The 21,990-nt window shown below is 48.8% G+C and overlaps 1 protein-coding gene across 1 annotated transcript in view; it reads left to right on the top strand.

The window, feature by feature from the left end:
* CENPI (centromere protein I) overlaps positions 1 to 21,990 on the top strand; it is a 252,860-nt gene that overhangs the window by 17,713 nt on the left and 213,157 nt on the right. The window contains 2 exon segments of the mRNA XM_029607381.1: positions 561 to 698; positions 15,850 to 15,968. Of these exon segments, the coding sequence (XP_029463241.1) occupies positions 561 to 698; positions 15,850 to 15,968 (257 nt within the window).

The raw sequence follows: 21,990 nt of genomic DNA, 5'->3' as shown, positions 1-21,990 counted from the left end.
TGTGAGTTCTCTGTTTATGGTTGGTTGAGTACAGTTCTGGTTACATGTTTTTAATCATGTTTTTGCTAGTCTGTCCACAATTGCTTTTGAAGAGATTGCTGGCAGGATGGGATCACTGCAGGGTTATGTATAGTGTGAGGTCAGCTTGCTCTGTCTGTGTGTTGGCAGAGGAGCACAAACCCACTGGTCCTGAGTCCATATGTCTCCACTAAGGAAAAGAAAATTATACGGTAAGTAATTTCTACAGTAGCTACAATAAGTGGAAACCCAATTTTACTAGAATATCTTTTTAATTAAGGCTATTTCTATTCATAGTTTAAAAAAAAGTCCTGTTGCTTTATACAGTGCTACTGCAAGACCATTTTTTAAAAATACTTTTGTCCTGAATTCTTACAACCTAAATCAGCACATTGAGATGATGTTTCATGACTACTGAGTGATGGTGTTAAACTTCACCCCAGGATCTTCCTGGACTATTTAGCTGTGTGCTCTTGTTACTAGCCTGAAATATTCTTTCCTGTATTTTACAGACCTGGATTGGGCTTTGTTTTTCTTTGCAGTGGAAGGCCGTGTACCGGTGAAAGGAAATGATACTCTCCTTAAGCACCTGAGCACTGTTGAAAGCATTGGTGTACAGAGAGGACTACCTCCAGAAGGAATTGATATTCTGCTGTGTTTGGCACTCAGTGGCAAACTTGGTAAGAGAGATGAGTGGAGAGGGCCAGCTCAGTGGCAGTGTTGTACATCGCTGTGTAAGAGACTTGGGTTCAGTTCCTAAGCATGGCTTCTGCTGTTCAGGCTAGAGGGGTGAGAAGGTAGAGAGATGAAGATAGCTTTGATTTATTAACGAGAAGTGATATATCAAATCAAAATCTAGGGAAGGGCTAAAGATGAAGGGTGGCTCAGGATAGGGTTAAGGATAAAGGGTAGCATGTGTAATGAGGAATGGCATGTTTGAAATAAGGCATACTGTATGTAAGGAGGAGACGTTGGGAAGGGTTAAGGAGGAGAATGATAGGAGAGAAGGTTGGAGGAGGCCTACACAGACTACGGTCTCTGCTTCCCTCCTAGCTGCCTGTGTCCACCAGCTCTACCAGTAGGCATGAAAAAATGGTGAAAAGTAAAATGAGGCAGTATGACACCAGTGGAGCAGCCTCTCAAAAATGATGGGGGCATGATGGCACATATGCATGCAGTCACTCCCTTAACACTAGGAGCACTCCTTTTCTCTGCCACAGATTGCGTACTTGGCATATTCTGACCATTTATTTATTTATTTTATTTAAAATCTTTTCTATACCGTCAAGTTAATTTACCATCACAACAGTTTACAAAAAAAGGCACACAAAGTAATAGAAATTGTTTAAAATAGATAACACATTTTCCCTGTACGTACCTGGATCAGTCCAGACAGCTGGGTTATGCCTCCCTTCCAGCAGGTGGAGTCAGAGAACAAACTGAAAAGGCACCCCCTGATAACTTAGTGTGCCATCTGCGATCCCTCAGTATTTCTTTGTCTCCAGCAGGTGGAAGACAGCATAACCTGCGGTCCTGGTCTTACTAGGTTAATTCTTATTGATTCAAACGTACTTTCTTTATATATTTTCAGTGGCCTAATGACTAGATCAACAGCGTAGTGAGTATAAAAAAAAAAAAAAAGACTTTTTCATTGCTAGGGGTTTGGATTCTCCTATTTACTTGCAGTATAAAGTTTTCCTCTCAGTGCAGGCATAGCTGAGCCTTGTGGTCTTTCAGCGTACTTACCTGGAGAGCCAGTGGCAGCCCGGTGAGTAGGGGAGATTTACTGGTGGGCCGGTCCCTCTCCTCTGTGTCAGAAAAGTTTCATTCCTCTGTGTTCAGGGACGTTTCCATTCCCCTGCTCGTTTTTTTTTTGTTTTTTTTTTTAAACGAGACAACCTTCCTTCCTGGCCTCCAGAAGGGGTAGACTCCTACCCAGGCAGTGTATTTTTTTGCGGCGCTATCTGCCATGCCGCGGGGAGTGCAGTGCTCGGCGTGTGGAGAGTCGGCAGCCCAATTCTCCCGCGACGGATTGTGTTCGCGCTGCTTGCCGGGGGCAAGGGCCCTTCTCAGCTGCCTCTGCCAGGCAGCAGATCTCTCCCGCGGCCGCAAGGGGTTGCCAAATGGGGGCTGAATGTTGCCTCAGTCGGCTCTGTCCCTGCGAAGCGCGGGAACGGTGGCCATCTTGAGTAATTCCCCCTCAGAGGATATTCAGGGCTCCGGTGGAGGAGACTTTCCTTCGCCTCCTCATTTAAGTCCTGTACCGCCCCCGATGACGCATGTGAGCCTCTGCCTCCTCCCACTTCATCTGCTCCGGAGGGGGCCTTAAAGAGGCAGCACCCTTTTTCATTCCAATTTGTGCTGCTCTTGCACAAAGCTTACATGGAGGCAGAGGCTGATATTTTACAGCAACCTCTGCCATCAAAGAGACCCAGGCCTGACCCTCAGGCGGCACCTTGCGCTCCATTACCTCGGCCAGTACCTGATGAAGGGACACTGCCAGATCTGTCGGCTGACCCTGCGCCCCAGGACCCCTTCAGGATCTGGGCGATGACGTGGATTCTGCTGCTCCGGTTGAAGATGATGATCTGTGGGTGCTTCGCTTGTTTAGGAGAGAAGAGCTGGATCCTCTAATTCCACATGTGCTTACGGAGCTGGATTTACAGTGATGGATCGACACTCGGGGGGGATCCGTTGTTGTCCGGTCTTCACGCTCTTCCTCGATCCTTTCTATTCCACCCAAGCCTCTTGCAGCTCATGACTCGAGAGTGGGATGTTCTGGAAGCCACTCTTCGCGTTAGCAGAGCCATGGAGAAGCTCTACCCACTTCCAGATGAATATTTGGACCTTCTTAAGATTCCAAAAGTAGATTTCGCTGAAGCGGCCATTGCCAAGCACACTACCATTCCAGTGACGGGTGGCACCGTCCTGAAAGATTTGCAAGACAGAAAGCTTGAAATACTTAAGAATTTTTGAAGTGTCGGCTCTCGGAGTGAGGGCGGCGGTCTGGAGTAGTTTCATGCAGAGAGCCACCCTTCGATGGATTCAGCAACTGCTTACTGCACAGGAGCTACCCCCGGCTGAGGCAGAACAGGAAGACTGCCTAGAAGCAGCCGTCTCTTATACAGCGGATGCTCTGTATGATCTGCTGAGGACTTCTCCCGCGCAATGTTCTCCGCGGTGGCAGCAAGGAGGTTACTTTGGTTGCACCATTGGTCTGCGGATTGTTCTTCCAAGTCTCAGTTGGGATCCTTCCCTTTTAAAGGGAAGCTTCTATTTGGAGACGATCTGGAGCAGTTTATCAAGGATTTGGGAGAGAACAAGGTTTACAAATTGCCGGAGGACAAGCCCAGGTCTATTTGTCCTTTCAATTGAATTTTAAAATCTGTTAAAGTAAAGAATGGACATGATATAACATGATACAACACTTCCAATTATGAGTAATTATAAACGAACTATGTTACCGTACATTCTTGGCACCTGTTTAATAGATTTTCCAATATTATTTGTGCCTTATTGTAAACCGTTATGATGGTACCTAACTTAATGACGGTATAGAAAAGTTTTTAAATAAATAAATTCCTATAGGGGTCGTTTTCGGGGCCAGCGGCATTTTCGTTCAGCTAGGGCCCTGCCTTTTCCTTCTCGGCAAGCTCCGTCGAGATCGCAGGCTTGGGCACGCTCCTTTCAAGGTAGGTGGCCTCCCCGAGATGGTACTTCCCAGGAGTTCTCCAAGGCGGCACAATGAAGGTGCGCCGGCCCATTCCTCGGTTCCAGTGATAGGGGGCCGACTCTCTCTTTTTCGAGAGGAATGGCTCAATATCACGTTGGATCAATGGGTCTTAGACATTGTAAATCGCGGTTATGCTTTAGATTTTGCTCTCCCTCTGCGGGACCTTTTCCTGGTGTCTCCTTGCGGATCTCGAGTGAAAAGGCAAGTGGTACTCCAGACCCTGGCTCACTTGAAGGCCCTGTGAGCGATCATTCTAGTCCCACCAGGGGAGTGCTGGACAGGCAGATATTCCATTTACTTTGTAGTTCCAAAAAAGGAGGGCTCATTCCGTCCCATCCTGGACTTGAAAAGGGTCAACAGAGCCCTTCGGGTTCCCCGTTTTCGCATGGAAACCTTGAGATCCGTCATTGTGGCTGTACACAAAGGAGAATATTTGGCCTCTTTGGATCTGACATAGGCTTATCTGCACATCGGTATACAGGACCTAATCAACTTGGCGGTCGAGGGTCCCTTGCGTCTCGGACACCTTCCGAACCCAAGGTCCAGTATTTTTCGATCAGTCGGATCGCTTTTGTTTAGCGGCTTGGCTTATGAGAGGCGCCAGCTGAGGAAAAAAGGGTACCCTGAGTTGGTGATTTCTACTCTGCTTCGCGCACGTAAGACTTCCATGTCACTCACTTACGCACTGGTTTGGAAGGTTTTTGATTCCTGGTGTAGCGGTTTTCAGGTTTCCCCGTGAAGGGCCACAGTAGTTCATATTCTCGAGTTCTTACAGGAAGGCCTGAAGAAAGGTTTGGCATACAGTTCTCTTCATGTTCAGGTAGCGGCCTTGGGCTGCTTGCGTGCCCAGGTGGACGGTACTTCCCTTGCCGGGACATCCAGATGTGGCACGTTTTCTGAAAAGAGCCAAACATTTGAATCCTCCAGTACGACAGGTCTGCCCTTCGTGGAGTTTGAACTTGGTTCTGCAGGCACTATGAGACTTGCCCTTTGAGCCCCTTAAGTGGGCCATGTTAAAGGATTTGACACTTAAAGCGTTATTTCTCGTGGCTATTTGTTCGGCGAGACGGATATCAGAGCTTCAGGTGTTGTCGTGCTGGGAGCAGTTCTTGCGGTTTTCGTCCTCGGGAGTTTCGCTTCGGATGGTGCCGTCCTTCCTTCCGAAGGTGGTGTCGGCTTTTCATTTGAATCAGTCAGTTGTTATCGGCCTTTTTCAGATTTGGATTGTGATTTCTCTCAGGCTCAGGAGTTGCAAAAGTTGGACGTTCGGGTCCTTCTCCGATACTTGGAAGTGACTAATACTTTTCAGTTGTCAGACCATCTCTTTGTTCTATGGAGTAGCCCTAAGGGCAGAATGCGTCCAAGACTACTATCGCCCGATGGTTGAAAGAAGCCATTGCTTCTGCATACATATGTAAGGGCCGTCTTGTACCTGATGGTCTTAAGGCTCATTCTATCAGATCTCAGGCGGCGTCTTGGGCGGAGAGTCAAAATGTTTCTCCTCAAGATATTTGCCGAGCGGCGAATTGGAAATCTCTACACACTTTTGCTAGGCACTATCACTTGGACGTCTGGGCTCCAGATAACGGATTGTTTTGGTAGCGGAGTACTCCAAGCGGGACATACCGGGTCCCACCCCAGTTAAGGCGGCTTGGGTACATCCCAGCTGTCTGGACTGATCCGGGTACGTACAGGGAAAGGAAAATTGGTTCATGCCTGCTAATTTTCGTTCCTGTAATACCACAGATCAGTCCAGACGCCCGCCCAGATAGTCTGGTAAGTCCGTTGATTTTGTTCTTTCCTTTGCTTCCTACACATAAGATTTGCAGATGCGAAGATATTGGTTAGGGTGTAAGGAATGGAAGAATCTACACTCCTTACAGCTACATAGTTCCGAAAGTTGGGACCATTTATTAGTTTTTGGTCTAGTCATTGGCTGTTAAATTGTTCAGTGGTTAAATTGTGTTTTCTTTCTGCTTGGATATTGATTATCCTGAGGGATCGCAGATGGCACACTAGGTTATCAGAGGTGCCTTTTCAGTTTGTTCTGACTCCAACTGCTGGAAGGGAGGCATAACCCAGCTGTCTGGACTTACCCTTGGTACTACAGGAACGAAAATTGGCAGGTAAGAACCAATTTTCCTATAGACATGCCAACAATGAGCAGTAACAGGGTTCTTTTAATATAAAAACTATTTGAGTTTTGTTTTCATTAGGTTGAAAAGTCTCTATTGCAGTTCATATATAAAGTTAACAATCTAAGGTGTATTTAATGGTGGGAAAGAAAACTAAAAACTACGTACTCGGTGTAGTTGTAACTTACTCTCTACTGCCATTTCTCTGCTCATTCCCTTTTTACTTCTCTCTTCTTTCTTCCCCCTTCTTTTAGCTTGCCGCCAACCTACCTTTGTTCTTATTCCTATTCTTTCTCTCTTCTCTCCCACTGCCCTTCAATGGCAACAACTAGAGGGGCAGGCGTTTCCCAATTTGCTCCTTTTTAGCATGTTTGTAACCACACGTACGAAGTACATAAGAACATAAGAAATTGCCATGCTGGGTCAGACCAAGGGTCCATCAAGCCCAGCATCCTGTTTCCAACAGACCAAACCAGGCCACAAGAACCTGGCAATTACCCAAACACTAAGAAGATCCCATGCCACTGATGCAATTAATAGCAGTGGCTATTCCCTAAGTAAACTTGATTAATAGCTGTTAATGGACTTCTCCTCCAAGAACTTATCCAAACCTTTTTTGAACCCAGCTACACTAACTGCACTAACCACATCCTCTGGCAACAAATTCCAGAGCTTTATTGTGCATTGTGAAAGAATTTTCTCCGATTAGTCTTAAATGTGCTACTTGCTAACTTCATGGTATGCCCCCTAGTCCTTCTATTATTCGAAAGTGTAAATAACTGATTCACATCTACTCGTTCAAGACCTCTCATGATCTTAAAGACCTCTATCATATCCCCCCTCAGCTGTCTCTTCTACAAGCTGAGCAGCCCTAACCTCTTCGTCCTTTCCTCATAGGGGAGCTGTTCCATCCCCTTTATCATTTTGGTTGCCCTTCTCTGTACCTTCTCCATCGCAACTATATCTTTTTTGAGATGCGGCGACCAGAATTGTACACAGTACTCAAGGTGCAGTCTCACCATGGAGCGATTATAGAGGTATTAATGACATTTTCTGTTTTATTAATCATTCCCTTCCTAATAATTCCTAACATTCTGTTTGCTTTTTTGACTGCTGCAGCACACTGAGCCATTGATTTTAAAGTATTATCCACTATGATGCCTAGATCTTTTTCCTGGGTGGTAGCTTCTAATATGGAACCTAAAATCGTGTAACTAGAGCAAGGGTTATTTTGCCCTGTATGCAACACCTTGCACTTGTCCACATTAAATTTCATCTGCCATTTGGATGCCTAATCTTCCAGTCTTGCAGGGTCCTCCTGTAATGTATCACAATCCGCTTGTGATTTAACTACTCTGAATAATTTTGTATCATCTGCAAATTTGATAACCTCACTCATCGTATTCCTTTCCAGATCATTTATATATATTTATATTGAAAAGCACCGGTCCAAGTACAGATCTGTTTACCCTTTTCCACTGAGAAAATTGAGCATTTCCTGGCGTGTAGCAGATGGACTCAGGACCAATGCATATAGTGTACTCCTGATAGCAGTTGGAGACTGATCAGATTTCAATCTGACGTCAGTCCTAGTATATATTCCCCTGTAGGAAGTGCAGCTGTTCAGTATTTTCCGTCTCCATAGCAGTTAGGGACTCTATGTACGCTCGCACAGCGTTAGAGTAATTTTACCAAAGAAAACCAAAATAAGAAGAAATCTTACCTCTACAGACGAGCCCCGCTCTCTTGCGGTGACACCCATTGGGTCCCTCCCCAAGTTGAGAATTCCCGAGGTGATTTCCGCGATCCCTCAGAGGTAAGCCTTGGACCGGCGGCCGACCCTTGGCGGGGACTTAGCCCCCGACATCGTGTGAGGCTGAGAGGCAGCGGGTGCAACCTTGAGCATGGCGGTGAACGTATTTTCCCTCTCTCTCCCCCCCGCCCGGAACGAGACCGGGAAGCGCCGAGACAAGGTAAGGTAGAAATCTATTTTAAGTCTCCGGTCTCCGAAGCTTGAGGAGCCGCACAGGTCACCAGCTGGGACCAGTGCCACCGGGTTGATCTGCCCTAGCAGGGCTAGACTCCGGTCAGATGCAAGGTCCTCCCATGTGGAGACCTTCCGAGGTGATCGCCATATTGTTCGCGTGGTCGCCGTTCCGATCCGTGTGCACAGAGGCGAGCCCTGCGCACAGATACCTTGTGCACACAACTTCGCGCATAGCCATGCGCTTACTGTGCCAGGCGCATAACTTCGACCTGTGCACACAACAGCGAGCACATCTCCCTGAGCGCACACACCGGAGCGCACAACTGTATTTTACGTGCACAAGCCATGGCACCACCAGAAAATAAACTCAAAGCTCAGGGCCTTTGCCCAGCATGCCACATTAGAGCTGCACAGCATGAGGAGGCCACAGCCCTGTGTATACAGTGCGAAGAGGCCCTAGGGGATCCAACTCATGGCCCTCCCCAGCCGGTACCGGGCTCCAGCCTCTCGAGCAGTACGCTGGAACTAGCGTCGCACAGCGGGACCCCCCCCTCAAATGGGGCTCCCCAGGGACACAGCTCCCCTTAGTCTAGACCCAGCATCTATCTCATGGGTGGAATTCTTCAAAGGTCTGCATAACTTCGTCCACATGCAACCAGGGCCTCCTCTAATGCGGCCACAGGCTCCACCAGAGGACCTCAGCATACCGGGACCCTCTATGCCCAGGGAAGTGATCCCATCGCCCAGAAGCCCCATCTTCGGGGACACGGACAACTCAGATGAGGATTCAGAACCCCTGGAGGAAGGGGAACTCCCTCCGGGGCAGAGCTCCACCGAAACATGAGACGCTTCTTCACCAAGGACGAGCTTCCAGACCTGGTCACACACAGCTTAAAAGAGCTTGCTATCCTGGGCACAAGTGCCTCAGGGGAACCTAAGACGAACCCACTATTAAAGGGACTCCTTCAGACCTCCCGCCATTTCCCACTATTACAAGCCGTCCAGCAACTAATTGACCTGGAATGGGATTCCCCTGAAACTACATTCAAAGGGAGCCGGGCTCTGGCAGCTATGTACCCTCTGGACCCAGCCGCCAAATATCTCCTGGAATGCCCGAAAGTGGATGCATGGTCTGTGCGGTCTCGAAGTACAATACTATCCCGGTGGAGGGAGGAGCCAGCACTCAAGGATGCTCAAGACAGACATCTGGAATCTATCCTCAAATAGTCTTTTGACGTCTCCACTATGTCTTTACAGGTCGTGGCCTGCTGTGCTGTGGTGACACGCGCCTGCTTAGCACAGTCAAAGAACAACACTCCTGGGGAGGCCCTGGAACCAGCTGTATGCTCGTGGACACCACTTCTGATCTGGTACGCACAGCAGCTAGAGGAGTGTCGTCCGCCGTGGCAGCCAGAAGACAAATCTGGCTCCAAAACTGGTCGGCCGACGCATCCTCCAAAACGAGACTCACAAGGATGCCTTTCAAGGGAACACTCCTGTTCGGAAGCGAACTAGAGAAACTAGCCAACAAATGGGGCGAGTCCCCACTGTTGCGACTAACTGAGGACAGGAATAAGAGAAACCAGCGATCCTTCCCCCGAACCTCCAGGGACAGAGGATCATAGCGCTTCAACCCATATAGAAGCACATATCAAGCAGCCTGCCCCACAGGCTGGAGCCAGTCCTTTCGGAACAAGCACAACAAAAGGGGAGCCAGCTCAGGCCCCAGCGGCACCCCACAATGAAAATCAGCCGACCCGTCCAAAGGAAGAAGCCATAGGGAGCAGACTTGCCCTATTCTACCAAAGATGGGTCGAGATAACTTTGGACAAGTGGGTCTTATCCATCATTCAAGAGGGATATTACCTGGATTTCCACCACCTCCCTCTGGACAAATTTGTGGAATCTCCCTGCCACGACCCTTTCAAGAAGATGGCAATGGAAGCTACACTGACAAGATTGCTAGCCTTAGAGGCTATAACACCGGTGCCACCACAACAAATAAATACTGGACATTATTCCATCTATTTTATTGTCCCCAAGAAAGAAGGAACGTTCAGACCCATCCTGGACCTTAACACGGTCAACCGTCACCTGAAGATTCCTCGCTTCCGCATGGAAACCCCATGCTCGGTAAGAAGAGCAATACAACCGGGAGAGTTCCTTACATCCCTGGATCTGTCGGAAGCCAACCTACACATTCCGATCCATGAAGAGCATCAGCAATTTCTGCACTTCTCGATCCTGGACCGTCACTACCTTTCGGGTTAGCCACTGCACCCCAGACGTTCACCAAGATCATAGTGGTCGTGGAAGCAACAGTGAGGAAGGAAGGAATCCGCGTGCACCCTTATCTAGACGATTGGCTGATCAGAGTGAAATTCCCAGAGGAAAGCCACCAGGCAACCAACAGTCAAAACTCTACTGGAAAGCCTCGGGTGGGTGGTCAACACAAACAAGAGCTGCCTGCAGCCCTCCCAATCTCTAGAATACTTGGGAGTCCGGTTCGACACCAAGCAAGACAAGGTCATCCTGACACCAACAAGATCAAAACTGATGAACCAGTTACGAACCCTGTTGAGCAAACTACGCCCCACAGCATGGGATTACCCACAAGTCCTCTGCCTCATGCCATCCATACTGGAAGTAGTGCCATGGGCACGAGCTCACATGAGACCCCTACAACGCTCACTACTATCACGATGGAATCCACTGTCCCAGAACTACACCGTACGGCTTCAGCTCCCGGACAGAGTTCGGGCCCAACTACGATGGTGGCTACAAGAAGCCCATCTGAGCCAGGGAACGAGACTACCCTCACCGACCTGGATCCTACTCACTACGGATGCCAGCCTACGAGGATGGGGAGCACATTGCCAGGAGCTAACCGCCCAAGGGCAATGGAACGAAGAACAGTCGGGATGGACATCAATCGCCTAGAAGCCAGGGTAGACAGACTAGCCTGCCTAAGGTTCGGTCATAGACTCCGAGATAAAGCGGTCAGAGTGATGTCTGACAACGCCACAACAGTGGCCTACATCAACTGTCAGGGAGGAACCAGAAGTCAACAGGTGTCGCTGGAAATAGACCTCCTAATGTCATGGGTGGAAGTGAATCTTCAAGAGATCTCGGCTGTCCACATCGCTGGGAAAGACAACATCGCTGTGGACTATTCAGCAGGGAAAGTCTTGATCCAGGAGAATGGAGGCTGTCGACCACAGCATTCCAATTGATAGTAAACCGTTGGAACACCAACCATGGACTTTCTGGCAAACCGGTCCAACACCCAAATACCCAGTTTCTTCAGCCGCAGGCGGGAACCCAGGGAATCGATACCCTGGTACAGACCTGGCCACAAGAGACTCTGTTATACACCTTCTCGCTGTGGCCCCTATTGGGCGCAATCATCCACAAGATAGAACACCACAGGGGACCAGTACTTGTAGTAACCCCGGACTGGCCAAGAAGACTGTGGTACTCAGACATGCGAAGGCTGCTGACAGGGAGCCCCCTCCCGCTACCGCCACTCAGGGATCTGCTCCAACAAGGGCCGATCCTCCAATGAGATCCAGCTCGATTCTCTCTTACGGCCTGGCCATTGAGAGGACTCGCCTGAGAAAGAGAGGATACTTGGGGGCTGTAATTGACACCCTACTCCAAGCACGCAAGTTCTCCACATCCCTAACATACATAAGGATTTGGAGAGTATTCGAAGCCTGGTGTGAGGACCGCGATATCCTACCACGCTCAGTCAAAATTCCTGCGATTTTGGAATTCCTGCAGAACGGCTTACAGAAAGGATTGTCTCTCAACTCCATCAAGGTGCAGTGGCCACATTGTCATGCTACGGAACCAAGAGTGAGAGCGGCAGCATAGCCTCTCACCCGGATGTTTCCCTCTTTCTGAAAGGAGTCAAGCAGATCCGACCACCCTTGAAGTGGCCGGTGCCTCTTTGGAACCTCAACCTGGTCCTAGATTTCCTAGCAGGAACCTCCTTCAGACCTCTCCGCGGCCTGTCTCTCCGACTATTAACACTGAAGACAACCTTCCTGCTGGCAGTCTGTTCGGCCCGTCGTATATTCGAGCTACAAGCACTGTCCTGCCGAGACAGTTATGCACAGTTCCGTCATTCCTCCCCAAAGTGGTGTCTCACTTCCATCTCAACCAGACCATCTGGCTACCATCGCCAGATGAACATAAGAATGCGGAAGAGGCTCGAAGTCTACGCCATCTCAATGTCGGCAGGCTCCTAGTCCAATACCTGGAAAAGTCAGAATCCGTACGAAAGACGGACCATCTATTTGTCCTTCACAGCGGGAAGCAACAAGGGGAAGCGGCCTCGCGAGCAACCATAGCCCACTGGATCAAAGAAGTAATCAAGGCTGCTTACGTAGAAGCAGGCAAGCCACCGTCTTTACAAGTCAAGGCCCATTCTACTAGAGTCCAGGCAGTGCCCTGGGCGGAAACCAAGATGCTGTCACCCGCCAAGATCTGCAGGGCGGCGACATGGTCCTCCATCCATACCTTCTCCAGGTTTTACCGCCTGGATGTTCAGGCTCGGGATGACGCAGTACTAAATGGGTCACAGGCAGCCTCCCACCCGGTTCGGGAGTAGCTTTTATACATCCCATTGGTCCTGAGTCCATCTGCTACACGTTAGGAAATGGAGAAATTACTTACCTGATAATTTCGTTTTCCTTAGTGTAGACAGATGGACTCAGCATCCCACCCATGGCTGCCGTTACTCATGGAATTCTCGGGGGACATCCCCAGGAGAGAGTGATTCACAGGTAAGCCATGCTTCCCTTCAGCTAGGACACCCATCCTACCGGTGTCTACGTTTCTCGGTTGAGGGCAATGGCGGTCTCCAGCTATAGCCAATTCAACCAGTTCAAACTAACTAAGTTAATCAAGTTATTCAAATTATTCAGTCATGCATATATCCACAATGCTTTTCGAGGGAGAATACTGAAGAGCTGCACTTTCTGCAGGGGAATATTTACTAGGGCCGATGTCAGATTGAAATCGGATCTGTCTCCAACTGCTATCAGGAGTACACTATACCCATCTGTCCTGAGTCCATCTGTCTACACTAAGGAAAACGAAATTATCAGATAAGTAATTTCTCCATTTAATCCTACTCTCTGGTTCCTGTCTTTTAACCAGTTTGTAATCCACAAAAGGACATCGCCTTCTATCCCAATACTTTTTAGTTTTCTTAGAAGCCTCTCATGAGGGTCAATGCCTTCTGAAAATCCAAATACACTACATCTACCAGTTCACCTTTATCCACATGTTTATTAACCCCTTCAAAAAAATGAAGCAGATTTGTTAGGCAAGACTTCCCTTGGGTAAATCCATGTTGACTGTGTTCCATTAAACCATGTCTTTCTATATGCGCTATGATTTTGATCTTGAATAGTTTCCACTATTTTTTTTCCGGCACTGAAGTCAGGCTCACTGGTCTATAGTTAACCGGATCGCTCCTGGAGCCTTTTTTAAATATTGGTTACATTAGCCCACCCTCCAGTCTTCAGGTACAATGGATGATTTTAATGATAGGTTACAAAGATAAGAACATAAGAACATGCCATACTGGGTCAGACCAAGGGTCCATCAAGCCCAGCATCCTGTTTCCAACAGTGGCCAATCCAGGCCATAAGAACCTTGCAAGTACCGCAAAATCTAAGTCTATTCCATGTTACAGTTGCTAGTAATAGCGGTGGTTATTCTCTAAGTCAACTTAATTAATGGCAGGTAATGGACTTCTCCAAGAACTTATCCAATCCTTTTTTAAACACAGCTATACTAACTGCATTAATCATATCTTCTGGCAACAAATTCCAGAGTTTAATTGTGCATTGAGTAAAAAAGAACTTTCTCCGATTAGTTTTAAATGTGCCACATGCTAACTTCATGGAGTGCCCCCTAGTCTTCCTATTATCCGAAAGCTTAAAAAACCGATTCACATCTACCCGTTCTAGACCTCTCATGATTTTAAACACCTCTATCATATCCCCCCTCGGCCTTCTCTTCTCCAAGCTGAAAAGTCTTAACTTCTTTAGTCTTTCCTCATAGGGGAGCTGTTCCATTCCCCTTATCATTTTGGTAGCCCTTCTCTGTACCTTCTCCATCGTAATTATATCTTTTTTGAGAAGCGGCGACCAGAATCGTACACAGTATTCAAGGTGCGGTCTCACCATGGAGCGATACAGAGGCATTATAACATTTTCTGTTTTATTCACCATTCCCTTTCTAATAATTCCCAACATTCTGTTTGCTTTTTTGACTGCCGCAGCACACTGAACCGACAATTTCAATGTGTTATCCAATATGACATCTAGATTTTTCTTGGGTGGTAGCTCCTAATATGGAACCTAAGGTTGTGTAACTATAGCATGGGTTATTTTTCCCTGTATGCATCACCTTGCACTTATCCACATTAAATTTCATCTGCCATTTGAATGCCCAATTTTCCAGTCTCAGAAGGTCTTCCTTCAATTTATCACAATCTGCTTGTGATTTAACTATTCTGAACAATTTTGTATCATCTGCAAATTTGATTACCTCATTCTTCTTATTTCTTTCAGATCATTTATAAATATATTGAAAAGTACGGGTCCCAATACAGATCCCTGAGGCACTCCACTGTTTACCCTTTTCCACTGAGAAAATTGTCCATTTAATCCTACTCTGTTTTCTTTTAGCCAGTTTGTAATCCATGAAAGGACATTGCCACCTATCCCATGACTTTTTACTTTTCCTAGAAGCCTCCCATGAGGAACTTTGTCAAACGCCTTCTGAAAATCCAAATGCCTTCTGAAAATCCAAATGTAATACATCTACCGGTTCACCTTTATCTACATGTTTATTAACTCCTTCAAAAAAAGTGAAGCAGATTTGTGAGGCCAAGACCTGCCTTGGGTAAAGCCAAGCTGACTTTGTTCTATTAAACCATACCTTTCTATATGTTCTGTGATTTTGATATTTAGAACACTTTCCACTATTTTTCCTGGCACTGAAATCAGGCTAACTGGTTTGTAGCTTCCCGGATCACCCCTGGAGCCCTTTTTAAATATCGGGGTTTAATTAGCTACCCTCCAGGCTTCAGGTACAATGGATGATTTTAATGATAGGTTGCAAATTTTTACTAATAAGTTTGAAACTTCATTTTTGATTTCCTCCAGAACCCTGGAGTGTATACCATCCGGTCCAGGTGATTTACCTCTCTTCAGATTGTCAATCAGGCCTACCATATCTTCTAGGTTCACCGTGATTTGGTTCAGTCCATCTGAATCATCACCCATGAAAACCTTGTCTGATACTGGTATCTCCCCAACATCCTCTTCAGTAAACACTGAAGCAAAAAATTAATTTAATCTTTCCACGATGGCCTTATCTTTTCTAATTGCCCCTTTAACCCCATGATCACTATGCTCTGGCAGCTTCTTCCTGAGCTTGCAGTGGCACCATGGTGGCAAGACTTGCCAGTGCAGCCACTCTCTTTCCTGATTGGGAAGCTAGTGTGCTCCCTTCAGGATTTTTCATCCCCCCCCCCCCCCTTCCTCGAGGACATAACCCACTTGTTAGGACTGGTTTGGCAAGACTAAAGGAAAGAAAATTAACAGGAAAGTTTACATTTCACCTTTCTTTACTAGTTGGCAGTTAACATGAAGAATTAGAAATGTGCTGCTACATTCAAGAATGAGGTGATTGTTAGCTGCCAGAAATGAATATAATTTCTGGGTTTATGTAAGATCAAACAAACTCTAAGCTGTAAGTGAGACTGAGAACACTTTAAATACATTTAAGATCCTACAGAGTCCAATTAGAGCCCAGCTGTTTTTCACTGCTATTCTTGAGCTATAAACATTTGACATTGCAATGTCCTTTCCGCTGGATGTTACTTTGTATTCTGTATTAAACCTACGATTAGTTAAATCTTAGACTTTTCTAATTTATAACTTATTTTACAGTTGACACTGTGAATAGTCGGCTGCTCAAGTGCCTAATTCCATCCTCTGTGGTACCAGAAGGTGCAGTGGTCAAAGCTGTGTCCTGGTTCTGTGTTGGTCAGTGCACTGCCAACACCCAGGTAAGACTCTGTATTCCTGCAGAGAAAATGGCTGCAGCTGGTTAGTAAAAGCCGAGACCTAGTAAAGAGTACTAAACTCTTTATCGTTATTTTTCACTTTTCTTCCTTTCAGATTTAGGAAAATGTATTTGTATGACAAATGGTGGTTTAAAATTAAAAGGAAAAGAGGAGGAAAGATAACTTCTGACTATAAAATGCTTCCTTAGTCTTGCTCCAGGGCAGATGTATGTTTATGGCACCATCTCAGCAGATGGAGACAGAACACTTTTCCAATGACATCACCACTGGTGTTAAGTAGTGCAGTGCAGACAAAAGCCAGTATTCTGTAGCCAGCAGATAGTGCAGACTGGTGCTGCAATATTTTGGCTTCCAGGGTGGGCTGAGGCCCTTGCTGGTCTTTCAGGGCCTTTTTGTCTAAGGACAGTGGGCCTGGTTGTAGAAGCTTCTGGGCTATCTTTTATTCCCTGTAGGATGGGGTGTTTGATCTCTGCTCCCTGACTGAGCAGGCCATAGGACTCCCTGGTGCTTCTGGCTCAGGTTGTTGGGGTCTAGAGCAGGGTTTCTCAAACTTTGTCAGTGACTCCATTCTAGCACTTGAAAATTTACATGACCTCCAGAGAATGATGAAAACAAATTAGGGGTGCAGTCCCCCTCCAACAATCACTTTTTCACCTTCCCTGCTCTTCAACCAATTTCCCCTCTTGACTTTCATCTCCTTCAGAGGATCACCTCTTCCCAGTGGTCCCCCTATCAATCTATGCGCCTTTCCTCTCACCTCCCCAGCCCATCTAACCCTTTTCATATACCCCTCAACTGATCCTCTCACCCTCCCTCCCTTCTTATCCCTGCTGATCCTCTGTCATCCACTCCTTATCCCATCCCCTACTCCCTCTTCCCCTTTGACTCTTCTCTCATTCTACCCAACTTATCCCCTCTTTCCTGAACATGCCCAGATCAGTCCAGACAAGCGAGTTTTATTCATCCCTACCAGCAGATGGAGGTAGAGAACAAAACTTTGGGCACTGCCACATATATGAGAGTAGGCGATCCAGTGAAACCGTAGGTGAGCAACAAACGAAAGGATGCCACAAGAGCGTCTTTTTCAAATTTTAATCAAGGAGACGTAAAGAATCAAGTAAAATTGCCCTGATTCTTTACGTCTCCTTGATTAAAATTTGAAAAAGACGCTCTTGTGGCATCCTTTCGTTTGTTGCTCACATATATGAGAGTGCCACCTGCAGTCCCTCAGTATTTCTCTACCTCCAGCAGATGGTAGAGGTGCTAACCCTGCAGTACTGACTGGATATTTTAAGGAAAATTGCTCCCCGAGGTGACAGGCTCCTGCAGAAGGGTCATCCCTCTGGTTCCCTATATGTACCCAGATCAGTCCAGACCGTGGGTTGAACCTCCTGTCCAGCAGATGGAGACAGACCAAAACTGAAAGGGTATCCTATATCAGGACAGAGCTTACCCTGCAGCCCTTCAGTATTGTCTGTCTCCTGCAGATGGATCAATTCACCCTGTGGTTCCCTGATCTCGGCTAGTCAGCCCTTGATTTTTCCTGTTGCTTTCTTTCTCTCTAAGGATCAAGCAAGTTGTTAGTTTTTTATTTTTTTTTATTCTAGAAATAATTTTTTTTTTCTAGTATTTAAAAAAAAAAAAAAAAAAAAAAAAAAAAAAAATTGATTTTGCTTGTGACCGACTGCCTGTCTCTTCTTTCACAGGAGACACTCCTGGCTCTTGCGGGGCTTAGGGTGGGGCTTGGCCCCTTGTGTCTGACATAGCCTAAGTCCTATTTTGCTTCCTCGGTGTGGGGGGGGGGGGGTGAAACTGGTGGTCCAGTCCCTCACACCCCCCCCCCTTCTCTGGCTGCCTTGGGGGCTCAGCGCTCCTCTTTGTCTTCCCTGCACTGGGAAGGATTTCCCTTCCCCCTCAGTTTAAAATAAATAAATAAATAAATAAATTGTAAAAGGGAAAAAAAGACCTAAGTAAATTAAATCCACAAGCTGGCAGCCAATCTTTAGTGCAAAGGAGCATGCAGGGTTCATTCCTCTGCTCCTTCCGGCAGCTAATTTTTTTTCTTCAGCTGTTTTTAATTACAGATCGCGGCTCCTCTTCAGTGAGGATGTCGCGTTCAGATGCCTGCACTGCTTGTGGTGAGCTCTCGACGTGCCTATCGTGCGAGGGGCTCTGCTCAGCATGTCTGCCGGGTGAGGAAGGGTCCCTCCTCTGCAGTGTTTGTAAATTCAGCCTGGGGTTGCGTTCCTCACCGCATGGCTCGGCCGTTCCCGGGTCGGCAATCCGAGGGAATGGCTACCATCTTGGGTGTTTTTCAGCAGCTCCCGATTCGGGGCTGCCAGGTGCTGAGGACCCGAATTTTTCGGAGTTTCCACCCAATTTGAGCCCCGTGCTGCCCCAGGATGAGGTCCCCGATCCCCTCCCCCCCCCCCCCCCCCCCCCCCCCTTCAGCAAGGCTAGGCCGTGTTTTTCTTCGGAGTTTGTGCTTCTCCTGCACAAATCTTACTTGGCCAGCTTGCAGGAGGAGGAGGACCCTTCCCCAGGTCCCTTGCTGGCAAAACTCCCACAACCAGCCCCGCCGTCTGCTCCTCTGACTCTGGAGCCGCAGGGGCCGGTGCGGGTGGTCCTGGGGGTACCTCCCATCCCTGATCCTCCGCCTCTGGTCCCACCGTGGATTTGGCAGGGGTGCCCCCCCCCCCATCGGAGGGGGATGACCCCCCAGGAGGAATTGGAACCCCTCATTCCCTTTGTCCTCCAGGAGTTAGGGATTAAGGGGCCCCCTGCGATACTCTTAACAGCTTCGCTGCCCAAGCATCTGGACCCGGTCCTAGTGGGACTCAGGGCTCCTGCGTATGCCTTTCCCTTCCACCCTATGCATAAGTTGCTGCTCCTCCGGGAATGGGAAGCTCCTGAAGCAGGGCTCCGTGTTGGGAGGGCTATGGACAAGCTCTACCCCCTCCCGGAGGACTGCTTGGACATGCTGAGGATTCCCACAGTAGATTCTTCTGTCTCTGTGGTCACCAAACACACCACTATCCCAGTAGTGGGGGCGATGGCTCTGAAGGATGTACAGGATCGTAAGCTCGAAGCCCATCTAAAGCGCATATTTGAGGTTCGGGCGACTATCTGCAGCAGTCTCGTGCAGCGGGCAAGTCTTAGGTGGGTTCAACAATTGCTCAGCACCCAAGACCTCCTGTCTGCAGAGGCGCGGAGCAGGCTGAACGGTTGGAAGGCATCATTGCGTATGGGGCAGATGCATTGTACGACCTCCTCCGCGCCCAGGCAAAAGTGATGGTCTCGGAGGTTTCCGCTAGAAGGCTTCTCTGGCTGTGCAATTGGTCCACGGACCCGTCCTCCAAGGCGCAGTTGGGCACGTTGCCTTTCAAGGGTAAGTTGCTCTTTGGAGAGGACTTTGAGCAGCTTATTAACTCCTTGGGGGAAAACAAGGTTCATAAGCTACCGGAGGACCGTCCGAAACAATCTTGGTCGTTTGCGCCTTCCCGTCCTCGCTTCCGGGGTCAACGGAGATATATGCCTCGCAGGCGCGGTGGCTCCTCCAGGGATTATTATTCCCGGTCTCAAATCTTGGTCCCAGCCTTTTTGTGGGCGCTGGCCCTTCCGCGAGGGAGCTTCTCAGTGCGCCACCCCGCAGCTAGCCCCACAATGAAGTTTGGTTGACCCTTTCCTCTGTCCCCCTTCTGGGTGGTCGTCTCTCCCTGTTTTTCGAGGAGTGGGTCAAAATCACATCGGACCAGTGGGTTCTCGAGATTTTCTGAGATGGTTACGCTTTAGAATTTGCTCGAGACCTACCGGACCTCTTCGTAGTCTCTCCTTGCGGCCGTCTGAAGCGGAAGGCGGTGGACCAAACCCTCACCAGGCTTCTGAGTCTGGGCGCCATTGTACCAGTTCTGGAGGAGGAACTCTGCGCTGGCCAGTATTCCATTTATTTTGTGGTAGCCAAGAAGGACGGTGCTTTTCGGCCAATCTTGGACCTCAAGAGGGTCAACAGGCCCCTCAAGATCCCACAGTTTTGCATGGAGACCTTGAGAGTGGTCATTGCGGCCTTTTTATCCCAGAGAGTTCTTCGCCTCTCTCGATCTGACAGAGGCCTACTTCCACATTCCGATTCACCACGCTCACCAGAAGTATCTTCGCTTCCACATTCTCAACCGGGAATTTCAGTTTCGGGCGTTGCCCTTCGGTCTGGCCACCACGCTGCACACCTTCACCAAAGTCATGGTGGTGGTGGCGGCTGCCCTCCGCCGAGGAGTCGTCCTGGTCCACCCCTATCTGGACGACTGGCTCGTGTGGACCAAGTCGGAGAGTCGCTGCTGGCAGGCGGTGGATCGAGTTCTAGCTCTCCTCGCCTCCCCTCAGGTGGATAGTCAATTTTCCCAAAAGCAATCTTCAGCTTTCCCAGGTGTTGGAATTTCTGGGGGCCCCCTTCGATACTCGGATCGGCAAGGTGTCCCTACCTTGCGCTCGGGCTCTCAAATTTATCGACGAGGTGCGAAACCTTCTCTTGCTCCCTCTCCCGACGGCATGGGACAACCTCCAGGTCCTGGGCTCGATGGCCTCCACCATCGACCTCGTCCCCTGGGCATTTGTGCATATGCGACAGTTACAGAGAGCTTTGCTATCCCATTGGCAGCCGGTGTTGGAACAGCTTCACACGGTTCTCTCGCTCTTGGCCTCTACCATCACTGCCTTGCAGTGGTGGCTTTCGCTTCCTCCTCTTCTCCGGGGAATGCCTCTTCAGACTCCACAGTGGATGGTAGTAACCACGGATGCCAGTCTCTCTGGCTGGGGTGCAGTACGCCAGCCCCATACCACGTAGGGGATCTGGTCTCTGATTCAGTCTCATTGGCACATCAATCGGCTGGAGGCCCAGGCGGTGCGTCTGGTTCTACAGGAGTTTCTGCCCCTGATTCGCGGCAAGGCGATGAGGGTTCTCTCCGACATCTCCACCACCGTTGCTTATATCAACTGTCAGATGCTGCTCCGTCTCTTCGCCTGGGCGGAGCAGCATCTGGATTGCCTGGCGGCCTCCCATATAGCGGGCAAGGAGAATGTACAGGCTGATTTCCTCAGTCGCCAGTCTCTCGATCCGGGAGAGTGGGAACTCTCGGAAGAAGCCATGGATCTGATCGGCAGGTGGGGTCCCCCTCACCTGGACCTCATGGCAACCTTGCACAATGCCAAGGCCAACAGGTTCTTCAGCCGCTGGAGAGAGCACGGCTTGGAGGGAGTGGATGCCCTGACTCTCCACTGGCCCGCAGACGTCCTTCTCTACGTGTTCCCTCCGTGGCCTTTGGTGGGAAAAGTTCTCCAAAGAATAGAACTCCACCAAGGGCCAGTGCTTCTGGTAGCACCCGAATGGCCTAGCAGACCGTGGTTCGCGGATCTAATCAACCTGGCGACGGAAGGACCTCTCCGGCTTGGCCATCTTCCTCCCCTGCTTTGGCAGGGGCCTGTATTTTTCGACCAGGTCGATTGCTTTTGTCTAGCGGCCTGGCTTTTGAACGGAGACGCCTGAGGCGCAATGGCTATAAGGAGGAGGCTATCTCCACTTTACCTCGGGCTCGTAAGCAGTCGACTTCTCTGACTTATGTGCGTATTTGGAAAGTCCTTTGAGACCTTTTGTGCGGAATCGGGTATCTCGGCACGCTCTGCTCCGGTTTCGTTGGTACTTTCCTTCCTCCCGAAGGGTCTCTCTCCTCGGAAGGGTCGAGGGTCATCCCTTAGCGGGCCACCCGGACGTGGTTCGGTTCTTGAAGGGCGTCAAGCACCTGCGACCGCCCGCGTGCTCCACTTGTCCATCGTGGAGTCTTAATCTCGTCCTTTGGGCTATCTGTGCGGCTCCGGTCGAACCCCTCTGTCAGGCTACGGTAAAGGATCTCACGCTCAAGGCAGTTTTTCTTGTTTCTATCTCTTTCCCCCCGGCGGGTCTCAGAGATCCAAGCGTTGTCCTTTCGGGAACCTTTTCTGCGTTTTTCCGATTCAG

The sequence above is a fragment of the Rhinatrema bivittatum genome, chromosome 6, assembly GCF_901001135.1.
Source record: "Rhinatrema bivittatum chromosome 6, aRhiBiv1.1, whole genome shotgun sequence".
Taxonomy (NCBI): domain Eukaryota; kingdom Metazoa; phylum Chordata; class Amphibia; order Gymnophiona; family Rhinatrematidae; genus Rhinatrema; species Rhinatrema bivittatum.
This window is presented reverse-complemented; position numbering and strand designations above follow the sequence as displayed.